The sequence below is a fragment of the Balaenoptera musculus genome, chromosome 10 (genome assembly GCF_009873245.2).
Source record: "Balaenoptera musculus isolate JJ_BM4_2016_0621 chromosome 10, mBalMus1.pri.v3, whole genome shotgun sequence".
In the NCBI taxonomy this organism is placed as follows: Eukaryota; Metazoa; Chordata; class Mammalia; order Artiodactyla; family Balaenopteridae; genus Balaenoptera; species Balaenoptera musculus.
Window position 1 is genome coordinate 87157907 of NC_045794.1, and position 23150 is coordinate 87181056.

General features: G+C 38.0%; 1 protein-coding gene and 1 pseudogene across 6 annotated transcripts in view; one reads left to right on the plus strand and one right to left on the minus strand.

Moving 5' to 3' along the window:
• Positions 1-2976: 2976 nt before the first annotated feature.
• Positions 2977-23150, minus strand: part of SLC41A2 (solute carrier family 41 member 2) — a 134873-nt gene continuing 114699 nt past the window's right edge. For all 6 annotated transcript variants that reach the window (XM_036865600.1, XM_036865602.1, XM_036865599.1 and 3 more), the window contains one exon: positions 2977-6395. In XM_036865600.1, coding sequence (XP_036721495.1) covers positions 6210-6395 — 186 coding nt within the window. In that variant the 3' untranslated portion in view covers positions 2977-6209. The remainder of the gene's footprint in view (positions 6396-23150) is intronic.
• Positions 11433-11974, plus strand: LOC118901876 (annotated as a pseudogene).

A 23150-nucleotide genomic window follows, 5' to 3' on the forward strand; every position in this document is an offset into this window, starting at 1 on the left:
TTTTAAATGTATTTATTTTATTTTTTATTTTATTTATTTATTTTTTTGGCCATGCTACATGGCATGCAGGATCTTCCCTGACCAGGGATGGAACCCACGCCCCCTGTAGTGGAAGTGCAGAGTCTTAACCACTGGACCTCCAGGGAAGTCCCAGTGTGGTTTTAATTAGCACTTCTTTTATTTTGAGCAATTATTGAACATCTATTTTGTTTTACTATGTCTTTGGCTATTATACTATTGGGTTGTTGGTCTTTTTCTTCCTGATTTATAGAAGTTCTTTATATATTAAGGAGATTAGCCCTTAATGCGTATTCTGTAGTTGTTGGAATAGTGGTCTATACATGTCAATTAGGTCAAAGAGGTTGATACTGTTGTTTAAATGTTTAAGATACCTAGTAGTCAAGTGGAGTTGTTCAACAGGCATTTGGAAATACAAATGTGTTTCCTTAATTTCTCTTTCTGATCTTTCATTGTTAGTGTATAGAAATGCAAGAAATTTCTGTGTATTAATTTTGTATCCTGCAACCTTACCAAATACACTGATGAGCTCTAGTAGTTTTCTGATAGCATCTTTAGGATTCTCTATGTATAATATCATGTCATCTGCAAACAGTGACAGTTTTACTTCTTCTTTCTCAATTTGGATTCCTTTTTCTTCTCTGATTGCTGTGGCTAGGACTTCCAAAACTATGTTGAATACAAGTGGTGCAGAGTAGACATCCTTGTCTTGTTCCTGCTCTTAGAGGAAATGCTTTCAACTTTTCACTGTTGCATATGATGTTAGCTGTGGGTTTGTCATATATGGCCTTTATTATGTTGAGGTATGATAAAACCTGGAGATAAAAACTCTGGAGAGTTTTTATCATAAATGGGTGTTGAATTTTGTCAAAAGCTTTTTCTGCATTTATTGAGATGATCATATGGTTTTTATTCTTCAGTTTGTTAATGTGGTGTATCACACTGATTGATTTGCTGATATTGAAGAATACTTGCATCCCTGGGATAAATCCCACTTGAACTGATCCTACTTCATCAGGACTTCCTTGGCGGTCCAGTGGTTAAGACTTCACCTTCCAATGCAGGGGGTGTGGGTTCGATCCCTGGTTGGGGAGCTAAGATCCCACATGCCTCACGGCCAAAAACCCCAAACATAAAACAGAAGCAATATTGTAACAAATTCAATAAAAACTTTAAAAATTGTCCACATTAAAAAAAGTCTTTAAAATAAAATCCCAGTTGATCATGGTGTATGATCCTTTTAATGTATTGTTGGATTCGGTTTGCTAGTATTTTGTTGAGGATTTTTGCATCTATGTTCATCAGTGATATTGGCCTGTAATTTTCTTTTTTTTATGGTATCTTTGTCTGGTTTTGGTATCAGGGTGATGGTGGCCTCATAGAATGAGTTTGGGAGTGTTCCCCTGTAATTTTTTGCAATAGTTTCAGAAGGATAGGTGTTAACTCTTCTCTAAATGTTTGATAGAATTCACCTGTGAAGCCATCTGGTCCTGGACTTTTGTTGGAAGTTTTTAAAATCACAGTTTCAATTTCAGTGCTTGTGATTGGTCTGTTCATGTTTTCTATTTCTTCCTGGTTCAGTCTTGGAAGATTGTACCTTTCTAAGAATTTGTCAGTTTCTTCCAGGTTGTCCATTTTATTGGCACATAGCTGCTTGCAGTAGTCTCTTATGATCCCTTGTATTTCTGTGGTTTCAGTTATAACTTTTTTCATTTCTAATTTTATTGATTTAAGCCATCTCCTTTTTTTTTCATGAGTCTGGCTAAAGGTTTATCAATTTTATCTTTTCAAAGAACCAGCTTTTAGTTTCATTGACCTTTTCTATTGTTTTCTTCATTTCTATTTCATTTATTTTTGCTGATATTTATGATTTCTTTCCTTCTACTAACTTTGGGTTTTGTTTGTTCTTCTTTCTGTAGTTGCTTTAGGTGTAAGTTTATGTTTTTCTTGTTTCCAGAGGTAAGACTGTATTGCTATAAACTTTCCTTTTAGAACTGCTTTTGCTGCATCCCATAGGTTTTGGATCGTTCTGTTTTCATTTTCATTTGTCTCTAAGCATTTTTTGATTTCCTCTGTGATTTCTCCAGTGATCCATTGGTTGTTTAGTATGGAAATACAAATGTGGAACTCGGGTGAGAGTCCAGACTGAGAAATTTAGGAATAATAGGTATAGATGGCATTTGAAACAATGAGATAGGTGAGGTCACCTACAGATAAAAAATAGAGAAATGGTAATAAAAACTGAGCTGTAGGGCATTCCAACACTTAGAGACTGAGAGGTGGAGGAACCACCAGCAAGACAGAGAGGAGGCTTCCAGTGGTGCAGAAAAGAAAGCAAAAGGCAGACTTTTTTGTAAGCCAAGTGAAGAAAGTATTTCAAGGAGGAAGGAGACTCTGTCATATACCTTTAGAGGCTGAGTAAGATGAGGATTTTTATTGAGAACTGATCTCTGGATTTGCAACATGGAGACTGCTGGTGACCCTGATGGGGTACTTTCAGTAGAGTGGTGGGGACAAAAGCCTGATCTCCCAGAGAGTGAAGTGATTAGAGAAATAGAGGAGGTTGCTGGGCAGTTTAGGGTTAACTTGATGTCTGAGGTTATGAATGTAAAGATCTGTCCTAGCAGTCATGGGTTCTTCACGAACCATATTCAGCTGTTCAAATGTAGGCAAAGGATAGGCAGAGAGCTGTATTTAACCAGAGCTGTCCAGTAAGTATGAAGGAGGCAGTTGAGGATGTACAGATTGATGGGCCAAGGAACATAAGCTGAATAATGAGGAGAGACCCTAACAGTGAAAAAGTGGTAAAGCAATGGAGTGGAGATCTAGGTATGGTCAAAGCCCAATTTATTATGCTCATAAACACAACATATATACACGGACCACCCAGTCTCTTCTGGGTGAGTTCCACACAGGCTCAGTGTTCATCTGGTTTATCAAGAAGTAAGTACAACAAGGCTGGGTAAATACATCTTAAATTTTATTATTTGGTTTACAACAATTCAAAGATGGCAGATGCCCATTATAAATGGGTATACTATACTAGAGCTATATCATAAGGCAAGGAAGCCCAATTACTGAAAGACCCTTCAAAATGTACTTCCCTTGGCTACATCATTGATAGTCTACGTCGTGGAATTTTTGATGTCTCCCAGAAGATACATTACCATCAGTTTCTATTTTATTAGGTTCTAAGAAACTTTATTTTTTAAAGAAAAAAATGATTGGAGGGAAAAAATAAAAAATGTCTTTGAAAAGACTATCTGTATTTAAATAAAGTGCCTGATAAAGTAGTGAAGGGAAGAAGTTTAGAAAGCAAACTTATGTTGTATAAAAATAAATATTGTGAATTTGCTGTATATAAGACGGATAATAAATGATTTTTGTGGGTAGGCAAAGTTATCTTATTGGTTCCACTTATGAAAACGCTTTCAAAAAACCAGTAAAATTTTTTAAAAGGAATTTAAACCTTTTTTATAAATTAATTCAGCTAATTGGTGACTGATTTTTCCATGTCTTTATTTTTTTTCCCGTTACATGTCTTTTAGACATTTTGTTGCTGTAACCAAGATTGGGTAGCAAAGGAGAGAGGGGACAGAACCCATATCAATCATCCTAGTTATCTATTAGCATCTCATGGAAAATGGCTAGATCTGGGAAGGGTGGTGGCAATTAAATATTCTATGAAATAAGGCATTGTTCTTTCTTCCAAAGTATTCATTTATCTTTGATTTCCTTGGTCTTAGGAACATGAATAATTTAGAGTTGGCTATACTTACCATCAAGATATATTAAGTGAAGATTTCCCTGTCTGAAATTGGAGAGACGTAGCAATACTCTATTCTACTTTAGAAAATCCTGTTTCTCTAGTTGATTTCCTATCAGTTAATGAGTTAGGTACTCTTGGTACATTTGGAGGGTCACAGAAATAGAACTGGCTTAGGAGACTGGAGACCTGTACTTAATCACAATTTGGGTACTCTGTAGCTGTGCAACATTAAAAATGTACCTTCTCTGATTTTCAGTTTCTTCTGCTGTAAAATAGAGATAGGAATATCTACCTGACCTATTTCACATGTACTGTTGTGAGTACTAAATAATACATGTATTTGAATGTGTTTTGGAATATGTAATGCACTAAAGTTGTTGGTAAATGCTTTAAAAATGTGGTTTCCTGTGCACTTCTTTAGGTTAAAAAAATGAAAATAGAAATCACTGGGAAATATAAATCCTTCTGAATCATATAGCCCAAATGTAAATAGGTAATTTACAAATGCTTTACAATAAAATCCAAGAAATTATTTATGGATATTTTAAAAATAAAAAATCTTGCAGCTAAATATTCATCAACTTAATCATTCTTTCTTTTATAAGAATGTTCACTATGTGACAATATAACTCTCCAAAGGAGAAATTCTATAATTAGTTCAGTTCTCTGCCTCAGTAGCTTCATTATAAGGCAGAAGAATGGAATAAAGTTTCAAAATAAGCAAAAATATATAACTCTAAACCACAGTCCCCTTATTTTAAAGAGCTTAATCGGAACACTTCCCCCAATATATTTATAAACAACCTACTACTTATATAATGTTAACACTAATTGACAACTTAAACCACAACGATCAAAGTCAATGTGCATTTCTTCTTCCATTTATCAGTTAAATTATTAAATATCTGACAGTCTTGAGAGATTCCACTGCATTTTTTAAAAAATGAACTATATGTAATATAAAAATGCTTACCTATTGAATAACTAAGGTGTTGGTCAAGTGTTCAGAATACAATCAGAGTTTTAGAAAAATATTTGAGAAACATAGTAGTGTACCTGATAGTCTCCCACGTAGAAATCAGCCTGTGCAAACAGATGATGTGCACAGGCATGAACAATAACCGAAGTAACCCCACCAATTTCTCCTTTAAAATGGTAAGCCTACAAGTTTCAATAGAGTTCTTAAGAGGAGCGAATGAATCATTTGCTCATTCTAAATCTTATGATAGCTTGGTTATATTAAATGGTACAGTTTTTTTAATGAGAAGAAAGTATTAATTATAAGGTAGGTAACAAATACTAAATTCTGGCCAGTAGCAAAATTTTTGCACCACATGACAAAAGCATACCAATAAAATGTGCTAAAGAATAACCACAGAATGCTAATATCCCACTATGATCTTTGCTATCAACAATTTTTAGCAAAGATTTAGCTCTCCATCAAAAGCTTCTGTCTCTCTCTTTCACACACCACACACACACACACACACACACACGCGATTTCTCACATCATCTTGTTTCTACAAACACAGCTCATGTTATCTCATTTTGGACTATTAAGTCTTCAGAAAAAGATCAACATTCTTTCAACAAATCAATGATCAAAACTGACCCACTGATGGGACGTCCCTGGCAGTCCAGTGGTTAGCACTCTGAGCTCCCAATGCAGGGGCACGGGTTTGATCCTTGGTCGGGCAACTAAGAGCCCGCATGCCACATGGCAAGGCCAAAAAAAAAAAAAAATGACCCATTGCTTTCATTAAAGGCCATTCTGTGTTTAAAGGGTAGCCTGCCGAGAACTTGAAGAGTTGAAATTAAATTAGCATCAGCACAGGGAAATTCATACAAACAGGTAAAAGTGAGTTTATCTCATACTCAGCAGAACATATTGAGGTCAGGTTAGGAGCAAAGTAATTGGTAAATGGATCCTCAGCTGGCAGAGAGGTGGGCATAGTTAGAACTATTACAAGCTTGGTTGGGCCCCTTTCATTTTAAAGTCTGCTTTGCAGTACAACACATCTGTGAGACAAGAAAGGCTAAACCAGAACTCTGTTTCCTTTAACGTGGCATTATGAGTTAAACAGTAATACATTACATTTCTGCTACATCTGTGGTTTTAAAATTATTCATTGTAAACATCCTATATTCTTTCCTATTTAATTAATTTCAGAGCTTGAGCTTGTGTCTATGTCTATGTCAAATTATCATTTATTCTATGAAAAGCAGCACAAATACTGTTCATTCAGGTTTCAGCACAAATTCTTTAAAAAAAAAATGTTAGGGCCATTTAATGGAATCAGGGCCAACTGAAGATTACCCTCGCAGAAATCAAACTACTGAATTAAAATTTTTGAAAAAGAGCCATAAGTGGTTGTCTTTGTGTTTTCCTTCTTGGTAACTTGAGAGCAGTTTGTAGGATTTATTAGTCTCCAACATCTCCATCTCGATCTCCAATAAGCCAAAGAAAATGAAAACTTAAGGCTAACAAGGCTGTCCCGAGCAGATCACCCAATGCTGTCAGATAGGGGATGGAGAAGCTATCCGGGTCCTTTCCTTTCCTCCAGAAATGATGGACCATCCAGTCAGCGATCCACAGCAAGGTAAACACCTAGAAGAGAACACCAAAGATTACTCCTGTCGCCTGGACAGTCCTAGCCCAGTAAACACGGCCGTAAGCCTAAGCCACTGCTCTCTGAAGGGAACAGCATGCGTCTAAGTCAAGAACCTCACTGGAAAAGAAGAAAGAGTTAATTGACAGTAACATTTTCTTTTCACAAGAAAAATACTATGTATCGCTGCAATTGATAAAGTTTTTCTTCAACTTGTCACATATATCTTCTCATTTTCTTCCAGCCTTCCCCAAACCACCATGTTCCTTATATTTAATAGTATTGTACATTTTGCCAAACCACTGTTGTTTCAACTTCTTCCTATATGATAAATCTGTGAAGGAAGAAGACATACGAAGAAGGAAATAAAAATTAAACTAAGGAATAACATTCTCCTATTGCAGGTACAATCAAATAAAATAAAGATGGAGAACTGACCATTCACTTACTAATTATAAGGCCATTGGTGGCTTGTCAAGGAAAACTTCGGTTCAATGGAAAGAACAGTCACCAGAAGGTAAGTGCACTGAGGAATGACTTGTTGATACAGATACAGATATATTTATAGATAGACAGGGTCAAAATATTTCAAAGGGCTATTCAAACACTAAGGTGATATAAGTTAAGTATTTTCTAGGATATCAGGAATATTAAGACCTTTGTAATGCTTTGAATTTTGGGATCAGATAAATGATTTTTTTCTTTCATCCGTTTAGAGTAAGAGGATTCTCTAATTTTCAAACACCTAAAGTATTAAAAGGGATTTGGGATGAGAGAGGTTAATGTTCACTGGTTTGGGACAAGTTGGCAAGTACAGGATACTGGTTAAGAGCATATCTCTATACCTGCTGGCTAACTATAGGCAAGTTACTTAATCTCTCTATGTCTCTAAATGAACATTAGAGATGATAATGGCATCTGCTCTCGTGAGCATGTTGTGAGGATTAAATAACAGACTGAATAATTCAGTGCCTGGCACACAATACACTTTCAATAGACGTCTGCCATTAGTTGATTTTAACAGTGTCATTGCTATTACATTGCTATTTGTGGTAGTGAGAACACTGGTACGTATAGGAGGAAGCCCGCCTAGGTCTAGCCGAGCCCAGGGTCTGTGACCTTTCACTACTCCGACAAGTAGGCCATGAAGGTGAGGTGTCTGCCTTGGGTTCCAAACTTCTGTGCTGTGGTTTAGCTCTGACACCTTTACCAGGAAGGATGGTGGCTTGTCCAAGCTGAGAGCCATATACTTAATCCAAAGGAGGGAACTTCACATGTCTCTGGACATCAGTCAGAGAGGGAGGTTGTACTTTAAGTCCTGTTTTCTTTTGTATGAGGCTGATTCTTCCTTAGTGTTTCATGGCAAAGACTGTTCTGGAATCATATTGTCCTGTTCTTCAGGACAATCTGTTTTGCGTGTGGAGGAAGCATGGAATGTTAGAAATAATCCTGGATTTGGAAGTCATAAGATCTGGATTTGATTTCCACTTTGGCCATTTATCAGCTATATGACTCTGGGCAAGCTTCTTACCATTAACCCTCAATTTCCTCATTTGAGGAGAACAAAACCAAAACGGGCCTGATAGCTGCCATACTTACTTTGAGATAATTAATAAGAGCCTCGGTTTAGGAAGATGAAGAGAAAGGTAAAAAGGCAGCACAGTCTCAAGTTACATTAATAAAAGCATAGTGTACAGACCGAGAGAGTGTCACCCACTGGACCCTGGATGGGTCAGGCCACAACTCGGCAGTGTGTTAGGAACTTGTTCACACCTGTGCTTCCAGCACCTAGCAAAGTGACTAGCTCACAAAGTAGACCCTTGATATCTGACTGAGGGCATAAAAGTCAGCGGAAGACAAGGTCATTCATATAAGAGACTCCTATGAGAACAAGAACTGTTTGTCCTGGGCAAGGAGGGCAGGAGATGTAAACTTAAGAAGGTTATTGTGTCAGGAGACACTAGCTTATAACACACAGTGTCAGAGGGTAGAGTTTTAGGGTAAAGGGTAAAAGTTACCAAAACAACTTAAAAAAAAAACCAATTTGGGCTGTCTATAAATGTAACAAATTATGTAGTAAACTCTGTATTACTGGAGTATATGAAGGTTCAATAAAGAAATTTGTTGATTGTGTGAGTAATATGTGCTGGAGTAAACAAAATTCTTAAAGAGAATGAGGGTAGCTATTTTCTCTGGGATTGGCAGGAAATACAAACAAATCCATATTGTATATTTTTTATAACATTACGTATTTATATATTAATAATATGAGTATATTTATATAAATTTATATAACATACATCATACATATGTGATATATAATTTACTAATTCGTGGTATAACATTTACACTGAATGGGAGATTTGTCTAGAACAGGGGTTGGCAAACTATAGCCCATGGGCCAAATTCAACCTGCTGCCTGTTTTTTGTAAATAAAATTTTATTGGAACACAACTCTACTCATTTGCTTACTTATTGTGTATTTAGTCTATTATTTAATCCTCACAACCTTCTTATTAAGTAGGTACTGTTATCATCTCTAATGTTCACTTGGAGAAAGTGAGTCAGAGAGGGTAAAAAACCTGTTTTAGTACTACAATGACAGAATTATGTAGTTGGGACAGAGACCATATGGTCCACAAACACAAAATAGAACTAAAATGGCATCCTTACCTCATACTCACAAATAAATTCCAGGTAAAGACAAATATAAAAAGCAATACTTGGACTTCCCTTGTGGCACAGTGGTTAAGAATCCACCTGCCAATGCAGGGGACACGGGTTCGAGCCCTGGTCTGGGAAGATCCCACATGCCGTGGAGCAACTAAGCCCATGCACCACAACTACTGAGGCTGTGCTCTAGAGCCCGCAAGCCACAACTACTGAGCCGGCGCACCTAGGGCCCAGGCTCCGCAGTAAGAGAAGCCACTGCAATGAGAAGCCCACGCAATGCAACGAAGAGTAGCCCCCGCTCGCCGCAACTAGAGAAAGCCCGTGTGCAGCAATGAAGACTCAACGCAGCCAAAAATAGATAAATAAATAAATTTAGTTTAAAAAAAAAGCAATATCTTCCTAGGCATATCTTACAAAAAAAAAAGCAATACTCAGAAAGTTTTATAAGAAAATGTAAGAGAAGGTCTTTAAGACCTTGATGTAGGGAATGATTTCATAAATAAAATGCATAATATATTAAAGGAGCTGTTTATAACTTACATTAAAGATTCCTGTGGTTCAATAAATACCATAAATAAAGTTAAAAATCATGCCCCAGGCTTGGAAAAAAATCTCTGCACTACACAGAACTGACAAAAAAATTAGTATTCAAATACTAAGAGAATATCCAGAGAATTCTTACAGTTCCTTAGAAAAAGAAACAATCCAACAGAATAGAAGAGGAAACCTAAAGCTCTAATAAACATATGAAAAGATGCCCAACCTCACTAATAATATGGGGATGTAAATTAAAACCACACTGAACTCCATTTCATATCCATCTGGCTGACAGAAATCACCTTTTAAACAACAATAATAGTGAACATTGTTTTTGAAATGGCCCTTTATGGGGCCATGCAGTATTCAAAGAGGTTAACGTGTATGAACTGATTTAATTTTCAAAACATCTCTGTAAAATGCTATCGATTTTTACTATCCCTATTTGAGGTATGAGGAAACAAAGGCATTTATAGAGTATAAGAAGTCTGCCCAAGATCACACAGCTCATAGGTAGTCAGGCTCAAACTCATCCGCTCAAGTTTAGTCTAACACTAAAGCCCAAGTTCTCATCCATCAGTGAAGTACATTGTCTTGGTAAAAAAGAACTCCACATTGGCAACATGCACAATTATTAATACTTTGGAGAGCAATGTGGCACTGCGTGTTAAGTGTGAAGATGTGCAGCTCCTTAGTTCAGCAATTCCACTAGAAACAATGATTTTTTTCCCTCTTGCAACCCTAAAAGGATAAAACTATGTAGGCTAAAGGAGGCTAGCCTAAGGGGCTCTGCTGGGCCCAGGTCCCATGTGGCTACCCAAGGACCAGGAAGACCAATATCTTGGTGTACTGTATGCATGTATACTAAGAGAGATGTGCAAGGATATTCACTGCATCACTGCTGTAAAAGTCAAAAATTGGAAATAACCTGAAATGTCTATTGAAACAAGAAGGGCTAAATTAACTGTTAGGTCATACAACTGAACACTTATATAGAAGCTAAAATGAATGAAAAAGAGGGACTTCCCTGGTAGCGTAGTGGATAAGACTCTGCGCTCCCAATGCAGGGGGCATGGGTTCGACCCCTGGTCAGGGAAATGGATCCCACATGCATGCCGCAACTAAGAGTTCCCATGCCACAACTAAGGAGCCCTGGAGCTGCAACTAAGGAGCCTGCCTGCCTCAACTAAGGAGTCCATGTGCTGCAACTAAGGAGCTGGCAAGCCACCACTAAGGAGCCTGCCTGCTGCCACTAAGACCCGGTACAACCAAATAAATAAATATTTGAAAAATAAATAAATAAAATGAATGAAAAAGAGCTACATGAATCAATACGAGTATGTCTCAAAAGCGTAAGGCTGAATGAAAAAAGCAGTATAAATAAATGATTCTAATAAGGTTTATAAATATGAAACACAACACGTTATTTATAGATACACACATCTGTAGCAATAGTATAAAAACATGCATGGCAACGATACATACCAATTTAGAATGCTAATAACTGCTAGGAAGAGAATGAAATAAGACTAGGAAGGGATATCTAGGAGGCACCAACCATAGGTATGATGTATTTTTATTGATCATTTTGAAATAGTTGCTTAAATAATTTGTTAATGGTTGATAGAGCTGGGTGGTAATTACATGGTTATATTATTTCCTATCATTTCCTGTACATTTCTGTTTCGTAATACAAAGTGTAAGCAGCTGGGGCAGTGGCAACTCACTGACCAGGGCTGCCCGGGCTACTACTTAAATACCTACCCAGGGGGATGCCTGAGAAAGGAAGGCAGTAAGTATGGCCTGTAGAATCCATGACAAGTTTGGACTTGTAAGGACCAAGTAGTGCTGAGGCTAACACCAAAGGATTATTTTAAAGTCTGTGAATGACTTTTTACGAAGATGGCGCCGCAGGGGAAGAAGGAAGCCCCTGACCTCCCAAAGCCGAAGCCAAAACAAAGGCTTTGAAGGTCAAGAAAGCAGTGTTGAAAGGCATCCACAGCAACAAAAAAAGATCTGGATGTCATCTGCCTTCTGATGGCCCAAAACACTGTGGCTCAGGAAGCAGCCCAAATATCCTCAGAAGAGCACCCCTAGGAGAAACAAGCTTGACTACTATGCCATCACCAAGTTCCCCCTCACCACTGAGTCAGCCATAAAGAAAACAGAAGGCAATAACACACTGGGGTTCACTGTGGATGTCAAGGCCAACAAGCACCAAATTAAACAGGCTGTGAAGAAGCTCTATGACACTGACGTGGCTAAGGTCAACACCCTGATCAGGCCTGACGGAGAGAAGAAGGCATATGTCTGACTGGCTTCTGACTATGATGCTTTGGATGTTGCCAACAAAACTGGGATCATCTAAACTGTGTCCAGCTGGCTAATTCTAAATATAAAAGTTTTGACTATAAAAAAAATAAAAATAAAAGTCTGTGAATGGAGTAAGCAAATGTCTTCAATCTCTCATCATTCTTTCAACTGTCCTGCCCAGGTGGGAGAATAAAGGGATGTATTCTAGAGAAACTGAATGGGAATGACTCAGGTCTCAAGGATACCAGACACTACGAGGTATTGGCAGAGGATGAGGATGAATTGGAAGTCTTCACGGTTAACAGTGGGATTCTTTCAGACCTTTATTTTGTTCCAAGAACAGAGGCAGGCGGGAGTATAACTCCCCAGAGAGGAGGTTAGATGTTCAAACTTGCAGGGCTCCCCGTGAAATGGCCAACCACCCCTGAACCTCCAACAGTAAAGTGCCTAGTCAACAGTCTTCTCCCACCTCCAAGCTACTTAACCTCTCCATGCTTCAGGTGCCTTCCTGTACAAAAGGGAAAACAATCCCTCTCTCATAGAGATGATGAGATGAGCATTCAACAGGGCAGAGCACTTAGAACAGTGCTGGACACATAGAAAGAACATAATAACTAAAATAAAATAAAATATTAAATAGAATAAAATGAATATAATGAAATAGAATAGAAGGTATCAGCATGTAAAAAAAAAAGAAAGTACCAGCATGTACCACACACAGTAAGAATATTTCATAAAACTTTAATTTCAGCTATGAAATTATATATATTTATATATAAATAAAATATATAAATACGCATGCATTTATTTAAATATAAACATACTTCTTACTGAGGTCAAAAACATTTGAAAGCTACTGATCTAACATGTACATCTTACCTGTTGTGTTCAAGGGATCTAACATGTAAATCCCCGGAAGGGGAAAACTATGTCTTCTTTCTATTTGATCTCTTGGTTTCCGGCAAAATACTTATACATGATAAGCCTGAAACCAATGGCTGGTGTTGAAGGGGCTCTACCACTGAATAACTGTGTTACTGTCAACAAGTGAAAAAACCTCTAAGTCTTAATTTCCTCATCTCTAAAATGAGACTCACGGGCTAGTTGCAGAAATGAAACAAGATAATACATGTAAAGGGTTAAGCAAATGTTTGATACATAGTAAGTACTCAATAAATATTAGTGCCATCATCATTGATCATCAATTTTTACGCTGTCTCAGAATTTACCACCTTTATTTAAAAGGTAATTGGAATAGAGGCATGACTTTTCACCTTTCTCAGCCTTAGTTCGGGCTTATTAAGATGGAAGAATTGGGAGAGACCTCCAAGATGGTGGAAGAGTAAGACGTGGAGATCACCTTCCTCCCCACAAATATATCATAAATACATCTACATGTGGAACAACTCCTACAGAACACCTACTGAACGCTGGCAGAAGACCTCAGACTTCCCAAAAGGCAAGAAACTCCCCACGTACCTGGGGAGGGAAAAAGAAAAAACAGAGACAAAAGAATAGGGACAGGACCTGCCCCTCTGGGAGGGAGCTGTGAAGGAGGAAAAGTTTCCACACACTAGGAAGGCCCTTCGTGGGTGGAGACGGGGAGTGGTCGGGGGGAAGCTTCGGAGCCGTGGAGGAGAGCACAGCAACAGGGGTACAGAGGGCAAAGTGGAGAGATTTCCACACAGAAGATCGGTGCCGACCAGCACTCACCAGCCTGAGAGGCTTGTCTGCTCACCCGCCGGGGCGGGTGGGGGCTGGGAGCTGAGGCTCGGGCTTCGGAGGTCAGATCCCAGGGAGAGGACTGGGGTTGGCTGTGTGAACACAGCCTGAAAGGGGCTAGTGAGCCACAGCTAGCTGGGAGGGAGTCCAGGAAAAAGTCTGGAGCTGCCGAAGAGGCGAGAGACCATTGTTTCGGGGTGCGCGAGGAGAGGGGATTCAGGGGGCCGCCTAAACGAGCTCCAGAGACAGGTGTGAGCTGCGGCTATCAGCGCAGACGCCAGAGATGGGCATGAGGCGCTAAGGCTGCTGCTGTGGCCACCAAGAAGCCTGTGTGCAAGCACAGGTCACTCTCCACACCTCCCCTCCCGGGAGCCTGTGCAGCCCGCCACTGCCAGGGTCCCGTGATCCAGGGACAACTTCCGCGGGAGAACACACGGCGCGCCTCAGGCTGGTGCAACGTCAGGCTGGCCTCTGCCGCCACAGCCTCGCCCCGCATCCGTACCCCTCCCTCCCCCCAAGGCCTGAGTGAGCCAGAGCCCCCTAATCAGCTGCTCCTTTAATCCCGTCCTGTCTGAGCAAAGAACAGACGCCCTCAGGCGACCTACATGCAGAGGCAGGGCCAGATCCAAAGCTGAACCCCAGGAGCTGTGCGAACAAAGAAGAGAAAGGGAAATTTCTCCCAGCAGCCACAGGAGCAGCGGATTAAAGCTCCACAATCAACCTGAGGTACCTTGCATCTGTGGAATACCTGAGTAGACAACGAATCATCCCAAAATTAAGGCAGTGGACTTTGGGAGCAACGATATACATATATATTTTTCCTTTTTCTCTTTTTGTGAGTGTGTATGTGTATGCTTCTTTATGTGATTTTTCTGTATAGCTTTGCTTTTACCATTTGTCCTAGGGTTCTGTCTGTCCGTTTTTTTTGTTTGTTTCTTTCTTTTTTTAGTATAGTTTTTAGCAGTTGTTATCATTGGTGGATTTGTTTTTTGTTTGGTTGTTCTCTTCTTTCTCTTCTTCTTCTTTTTTTATTACTTTTTAATTTTTTTATCTTTAATAATTATTTTTTATTTTAATCATTTTATTTTATTATTTTTTTCTTTCTTTCTTTCTTTTTTTCTCCCTTTTCTTCTGAGCCGTGTGGCTGACAGGGTCTTGGTGCTCTGGCTGGGTGTCAGGCCTGTGCCTCTGAGGTGGGAGAGCCAAGTTCAGGACATTTGTCCACCAGAGACCTACCGGCTGCACGTAATATCAAACTGTGAAAGCTCTCCCAGAGATCTCCAACTCAACGCTAACCCAGCTCCACTCAACGACCAGCAAGCTACAGTGCTGGACACCCTATGCCAAACAACTAACAAGACAGGAACACAACCCCACCCATTAGCAGAGAGGCTGCCTAAAATCATAATAAGGTCACAGACACCCCAAAACATGCTACTGGACGTGGACGTGCCCACCAGAAAGACAAGATCCAACCTCATTCTCCAGAACACAGGCACCAGTCCCCTACACCAGGAAGCCTACACAATCCACCTAACCAACCTTAGCCACTGGGGGCAGACACCAAAAACAATGGGAACTACGAACCTGCAGCCTGAAAAAAGGAGACCCCAAATGTAGTAAGTAAAGCAAAATGAGATGACAGAGAAACACACAGCAAATGAAGGAGCAAGGTAAAAACTCACCAGACCTAACAAATGAAGAGGAAAAAGACAGTCTACCTGAAAAAGAATTCAGAGTAATGACAGTAAAGATGATCCAAAATCTTGGAAATAGAATGGAGAAAATATAAGAAACGTTTAATAAGGACCTAGAAGAACTAAAGAGCAAACAAACAATGATGAACAACACAATACATGAAATTAAAAATTCTCTAGAAGGAATCAATAGCAGAATAACTGAGGCAGAAGAACGGATAAGTGACCTGGAAGATAAAATAGTGGAAATAACTACTGCAGAGCAGAATAAAGAAAAAAGAATGAAAAGAATTGAGGACGGTCTCAGAGACCTCTGGGACAACATTAAATGCACCAACATTCAAACTATACGGGTCCCAGAAGAAGAAGAGATAAAGAAAGGGACTGAGAAAATATTTGAAGAGATTAGAGTTGAAAACTTCCGTAATATGGGAAAGGAAATAGTCAATCAAGTCCAGGAAGCACAGAGAGTCCCATACAAGATAAATCCAAGGAGAAACACACAAAGACACATATTAATCAAACTATCAAAAATTAAATTCAAAGAAAACATATTAAAAGCAGCAAGGGAAAAGCAACAAATAACATACAAGGGAATCCCCATAAGGTTAACAGCTGATGTTTCAGCAGAAACTCTGCAAGCCAGAAGGGAGTGGCAGGACATATTTCAAGTGATGAAAGGGAAAAACCTACAACCAAGATTACTCTACCCAGCAAGGATCTCATTCAGATTTGACGGAGAAATTAAAACCTTTACAGACAGGCAAAAGCTAAGAGAATTCAGCACCACCAAACCAGCTTTACAACAAATGCTACAGGAACTTCTCTAGCAAGGAAACACAAGAGAAGGAAAAGACCTACAATAACAAACCCCAAACAATTAAGAAAATGGTAAATGGAACATACATATTGATGATTACCTTAAATGTAAATGGATTAAATGCTCCAACCAAAAAAAAGAGACTGGCTGAATGGACACAAAAACACGACCCATATATATGCTGTCTACAAGAGACCCACTTCAGACCTATGGACACAAACAGACTGAAAGTGAGGGGATGGAAAAAGATATTCCACGCAAATGGATATCAAAAGAAAGCTGGAGTAGCAATTCTCATATCAGAGAAAATAGGCTTTAAAATAAAGGCTATTACAAGAGACAAAGAAGGACACTACATAATGATCAAGGGATCAATCCAAGAAGAAGATAGAACAATTGTAAATATTTATGCACCCAACATAGGAGCACCTCAGTACATAAGGCAAATGCTAACAGCCATAAAAGGGGAAATCGACAGTAGCACAATCATGGTAGGGGACTTTAACACCCCAACTTCACCAATGAACAGATCATCCAAAATGAAAATAAATAAAGGAACACAAGCTTTAAATGATACATTAAACAAGATGGACTTAATTGATATTTATAGGACATTCCATCCAAAAACAGCAGATTACACTTTCTTCTCAAGTGCTCATGGAACATTCACCAGCATCGATCATATCTTGGGTCACAAGTCAAGCCTTGGTAAATTTAAGAAAATTGAAATCGTATCAAGTATCTTTTCCAACCACAATGCTATGAGACTAGATATCAATTACAGGAAAAATATCTGTAAAAAATACAAACACATGCAGGCTAAACAATACACTACTTAATAACCAAGAGATTACTGAAGAAGTCAAAGAGGAAATCAAAAAACATCTAGAAACAAATGACAATGAAAACACAACGACCCAAAACCTATGGGATGCAGCAAAAGTAGTTCTAAGAGGGAATTTTATAGCAACACAATCCTACCTCAAGAAACAAGAAACATCTCAAATAAACAACCTAACCTTACACCTAAAGCAATTAGAGAAAGAACAACAAAAAATCCCCAAAGTTAGCAGAAGAAAGAAATCATAAAGTTCAGATCAGAAATAAATGAAAAAGAAATGAGGAAAACAACAGCAATGACCAATAAAACTAAAAGCTGGTTCTTTGAGAAGATAAACAAAATTGATAAACCATTAGCCAGACTCATCAAGAAAAAACAGGGAGAAGACTCAAATCAATAGAATTAGAAATGAAAAAGGAGAAGTAACAAGTGACACTGCAGAAATACAAAGGATCATGAGAGATTACTACAAGCAACTTTATGCCAATAAAATGGACAACCTGGAAGAAATGGACAACTCCTTAGAAAAGCACAACCTTCCAAGACTGAACCAGGAAGAAATAGAAAATATGAACAGACCAATCACAAGTATTGAAATTGAAACTGTGATTACAAATTTTCCAACAAATAAAAGCCCAGGACCAGACGGTTTCACAGGCAAATTCTATAAAACATTTAGAGAAGAGCTAACACCTATCCTTCTCAAACTCTTCCAAAATATGGCAGAGGGAGGAACACTCCCAAACTCATTCTACAAGACGACCATCACCCTGATACCAAAACCAGACAAAGGTGCCACAAAAAAAGAAAACTACAGGCCAATATCACTGATGAACGTAGATGGAAAAATCCTCAATAAAATACTAGCAAACAGAATCCAACAGCACATTAAAAGGATCATACACCATGATCAAGTGGGGTTTATCCCAAGAATGCAAGGATTCTTCAATATACACAAATCAATCAATGTGATACACCATATTAACAAATTGAAGGAGAAAAACCATATGATCATCTCAATAGACGTGGAAAAAGCTTTTGACAAAATTTAACCCCCATTTATGATAAAAACACTCCAGAAAGTAGGCACAGAGGGAACCTCAACATAATACCTTACCTCAACATAATAAAGGCCATATATGACAAACCCACAGCCAACATCATTCTCAGTGGTGAAAAACTGAAACCATTTCCACGAAGATCAGGAACAAGACACGGTTGCCCACTCTCACCACTACTATTCAACATAGTTTTGGAAGTTTTAGCCAAAGCAATCAGAGTAGAAAAAGAAATAAAGGAATCCAAATCAGAAAAGAAGAAGTAAAGCTGTCACTGTTTGCAGATGACATGGTACTATACATAGAGAATCCTAAAAACTCTACCAGAAAACTACTAGAGCTAATCAATGAATTTGGTAAAGTAGCAGGATACAAAATTAATGCTCAGAAATCTCTTGCATTCCTATACACTAATGAGGAAAAATCTGAAAGAGAAATAAAGGAAGCACTCCCATTTACCATTGCAATAAAAAGAATAAAATACCTAGGAATAAACCTACCTAAGGAGAGAAAAGACCTGTAAGACACTGATTGAAGAAATTAAAGATGATACAAATAGATGGAGAGATATACCATGTTCTTGGATTGGAAAAATCAACATTGTGAAAATGATTATACTACCCAAAGCAATCTACAGATTCAGTGCAATCCCTATCAAACTACCAATGGCATTTTTCACAGAACTAGAACAAAAAATTTCACAATTTGTATGGAAACACAAAAGACCCCAAATAGCCAAAGCAATCTTGAGAAAGAAAAACAGAGCTGGAGGAATCAGGCTCCCTGACTTCAGACTATACTCAAAGCTACAGTAATCAAGATAGTATGGTACTGGCACAAAAACAGAAATATAGATCAATGGAACAGGATAGAAAGCCCAGAGATAAGCCCACATACATATGGTCACCTTATCTTTGATAAAGGAGGCAAGAACATACAATGGAGAAAAGACAGCCTCTTCAATAAGTGGTGCTGGGAAGACTGGACAGCTACATGTAAAAGAATGAAATTAGAACACTCCCTAACACCATACACAAAAATAAACTCAAAATGGATTAAAGGCCTAAATGTAAGGCCAGACACTATAAAACTCTTAAAGGAAAACATAGGCAGAACACTCTATGACATACAACACAGCAAGATCCTTTTTGACCCACCTCCTAGAGAAATGGAAATAAAAACAAAAATAAACAAATGGGACCTAATGAAACTTAAAAGCTTTTGCACAGCAAAAGAAACTATAAACAAGATGAAAAGACAACCCTCAGAATGGGAGAAAATATTTGCAAATGAAGCAACCGACAAAGGATTAATCTCCAAAATTTCAAGCAGCTCATGCAGCTCAGTATCAAAAAAACAAACAACCCAATCCAAAAATGGGCAGAAGACCTAAATAGACATTTCTCCAAAGAAGATATACAGATTGCCAACAAACACATGAAAGAATGCTCAACATCACTAATCATTAGAGAAATGCAAACCAAAACTACAATGAGGTATCACCTCACACCAGTCAGAAGGGTCATCATCAAAAAAATCTACAAACAATAAATGCTGGAGAGGGTGTGGAGAAAAGGGAACCCTCTTGCACTGTTGGTGGGAATGTAAACTGATACAGCCACTATGGAGAACAGTATGGAGGTTCCTTAAAAATTAGAACTACCATACGACCCAGCATTCCCATTACTGGGCATATACCCTGAGAAAACCATAATTCAGAAAGAGTCATGTACCACAGTGTTCACTGCAGCTCTATTTACAATAGCCAGGACATGGAAGTAACCTATGTGTCCATCGACAGATGAATGGATAAAGAAGATGTGGCACATATATACAATGGAATATTACTCAGCCATAAAAAGAAATGAAACTGAGTTATTTGTAGTGAGGTGGATGGACCCAGAGTCTGTCATACAGAGTGAAGTAAGTCACGAAGAAAAAATCAAATACCGTATGCTAACACATATACACGGAATCTAAGGAAAAAAAAAAAAGGTTCTGAAGAACCTAGGGGCAGGACAGGAATAAAGACGCAGACGTAGAGAATGGACTTGATGTGGGGAGGGGGAAGGGTAAGCTGGGACGAAGTGAGAGACTGGCATGGACATATATATACTACCAAATGTAAAACAGATAGCTAGTGGGAAGCAGCTGCATAGCACAGAGAGATCAGCTCGGTGCTTTGTGACCACTTAGAGGGGTGGGATAGGGAGGGTGGGAGGGAGATGCAAGAGGGAGGAGATATGGGGATATATGTATATGTATACACTTTGTTATAAAGCAGAAACTAACACATCATTGTAAAGCAATTATACTCCAATAAAGATGCTAAAAAAAAAAATGGATGAATTGATGTCTCCACAGTCTGTTTTAGCTCTGAAGTACAATGGTAAGAAATCTGTGGTCATAAACCACATAGTGATTGCTCTCCTTATCTCTGCATTTCTTCCTCCATCCTTCCCACATTCTTAGTCTCATAATTGAATTTAAGTTCCCTTCACATGCAATTTCTTTTTAAAGGTATTGTGATGACTTAAAGGTCAAGCAGGTTTAAATTTATTAATTTTTTTACAAGTTAACAAGGATATCAGTGTTTCTTTGGAACACTGTGTATAAATGAATTATTAAAAGCACAGTAAGTATCAGATACTTCTTAATGCAATATGCTTTATTTTCAAACTAAATGATTATTTAAAGAATGTATGCTTTTTTACTGGGAAAACACATCAAAAATCTAACCAAGCATAGACTGTATTTTACATGGTCTGTTTGTTTTTTATGAAATATGCACAACTTCTTTGGGTAAATATACCTCCTGAAAAGGCAACTTTGTTGCCCCAGCTAATTATGCATGTTCTAGATGTATTACTTGGAATTTAAATAAATATATAAAACACAGGAATATATATTTGCTTTGGATGATTGATTCTCTCGGCCAGTTCCTTCTCTGAGCTAGAATCAACATTCCCATCCACTAGCATCCCTTCAATGCCCCATTGCCCGTAACAGCCTTGTGTATCATGTGACGAAAGATGATTTCTTTGGGAGAGGAGTGCTTAGAAATATGATACAAATAAACATCAGGAATAGCAAATTAGTACATTTCTTCCTAAGCCTTACAAAAGCTGAATTCATTTTCCCTATAAAAATATGCTTCTCTAATCCAGTTTCCAGACTGCTAATGCTACTCATTAAAATCTAATATTTAAATGTCGGCTAAGAATTTAGGATTATCAGTCAACAGGAATTCAATCTACTTCTGATATACAGATAAAATGTCTTTTCTTTGGCCTGAATTATTTTTGTGAGGTGGCAGGTGGGGTAAGGTAGGAAACAAACAAACTTTATTTTGAGCAGTCCCTAACAGTCACCAAACTTCCCAAGGAGTCCATGGCACAAAAATGGTTAAGACTTTCTGTCCAAAGAAACCCTCAGAATGTGTTCAGGAGACAATATAACAATATTCACAGCCTTGATTTTTAATAGCAAAAAACTACAAACAACTTAAAAGTCCATTAAAATAAGAATAGATGAAAAAATCATGGAATATTCATACAATAGAATACTATATAACTAAAATAGATGAACAACAGTTACACATATGAATGAATCTCACATACAATGCTGAGCAAAAGAAGAAAGCCACTTAAACACAAATTCATTGATTCCATTTATAAATTTCAAAACCATGCAAAACTAAAACCATGTATTCTTAGGTATCCAAATAAATGCATAATCATAGGGAAGAACAAAAACCTTTTAGCCAAACAATTCTGAATCAATTGTTTGCTTTGGGGAGGAGGGAGGAGCAGATAGGTAGCTTTAAAAGGTATAGGTACTAGGGTATTGGTAGTGTTATAATTCTTAAGCTGACTGGTGAGTGTCCTGGTGGTCACTGTATTATTACTCTTTATACCTTGTACACGTCATTATTGTTTATCTATTCAATATTTAATATGCAATAAAAATTTTGTAAAGGGAATTCCCTGGTGGTCCAGTGGTTAGGAATCCACACTTCCTCTGCAAGGGGCACAGGTTCAATCCCTGGTCAGGGGACTAAGATCCTGCAAGCCATGTGGTGTGGCCAAAAAAAAAATTTTTTTTAAATACAATAATTTTTGGCTGGGAGTTCATTAACCCTGGCCTAGTGATCCTCCCTCATGTGACCATGTCATTCTGTTCCAATCATGCAAAGAACCAGTGATAGCCAATGTCACTTAATATTATGAAATGACAACCTGAAAATCAAGAAGAAAGTGAAACTAAAGATGTTTCTTAGTTTAGTAATAATAAGCAAAAAAGATGGAAATAAAACATATACAAACTGCTAGAGGAAACTAACATTTATTGACTGTCTCTTACATGCTAAATAAAATTACTTTAATGCTGTTAATATCCATAGAATATTAAGGAAAGATGCAATCAGCAGAAATCAGGCCCTGAACAACTTAGGTGTTCCCTCTTCACCCTCTGCCTGTAGCCCAAAGATGGCTCTGCTTCTAATACCATCCCTTTTCAAGGGATTATATGAAATAATGAATTATTATTATTATATGAATAATAATCCTTTACTTTTTAAAATAACTTTAAAGTTTAGCATTCTGATCAGAAAGAATAAAATACCTAGGAATAAACCTATCTCAGGAGGCAAAAGACCTGCACTCTGAAAACTATAAGATGCTGATGAAAGAAATCGAAGATGACACAAACAGAAGGAAAGATATATCATGTTCTTGGATTGATTAGAGGAATCAATATTGTCAAAATGACTATACTACCCAAGGCAACCTTCAGATTCAATGCAATCTCTATCAAACTACCAATGGCATTTTTCACAGAGCTAGAACAAAAAATTTTAAAACTTGTATGGACATATAAAAGACCCCAAATAGACAAAGCAATCTTGAGAAAGAAAAATGGAGCTGGAGGAATCAGGTTTCCTGACTTCAGACTATACTACAAAGCTACAGTCATCAAAACAATATGGTACTGGCACAAAAACAGATATTTAGATCAATGGAACAGTATAGAAAGCCCAGAAATAAACCCACGCACCTATGGTCAATTAATCTAAACAAAGGAGGTACAAATAT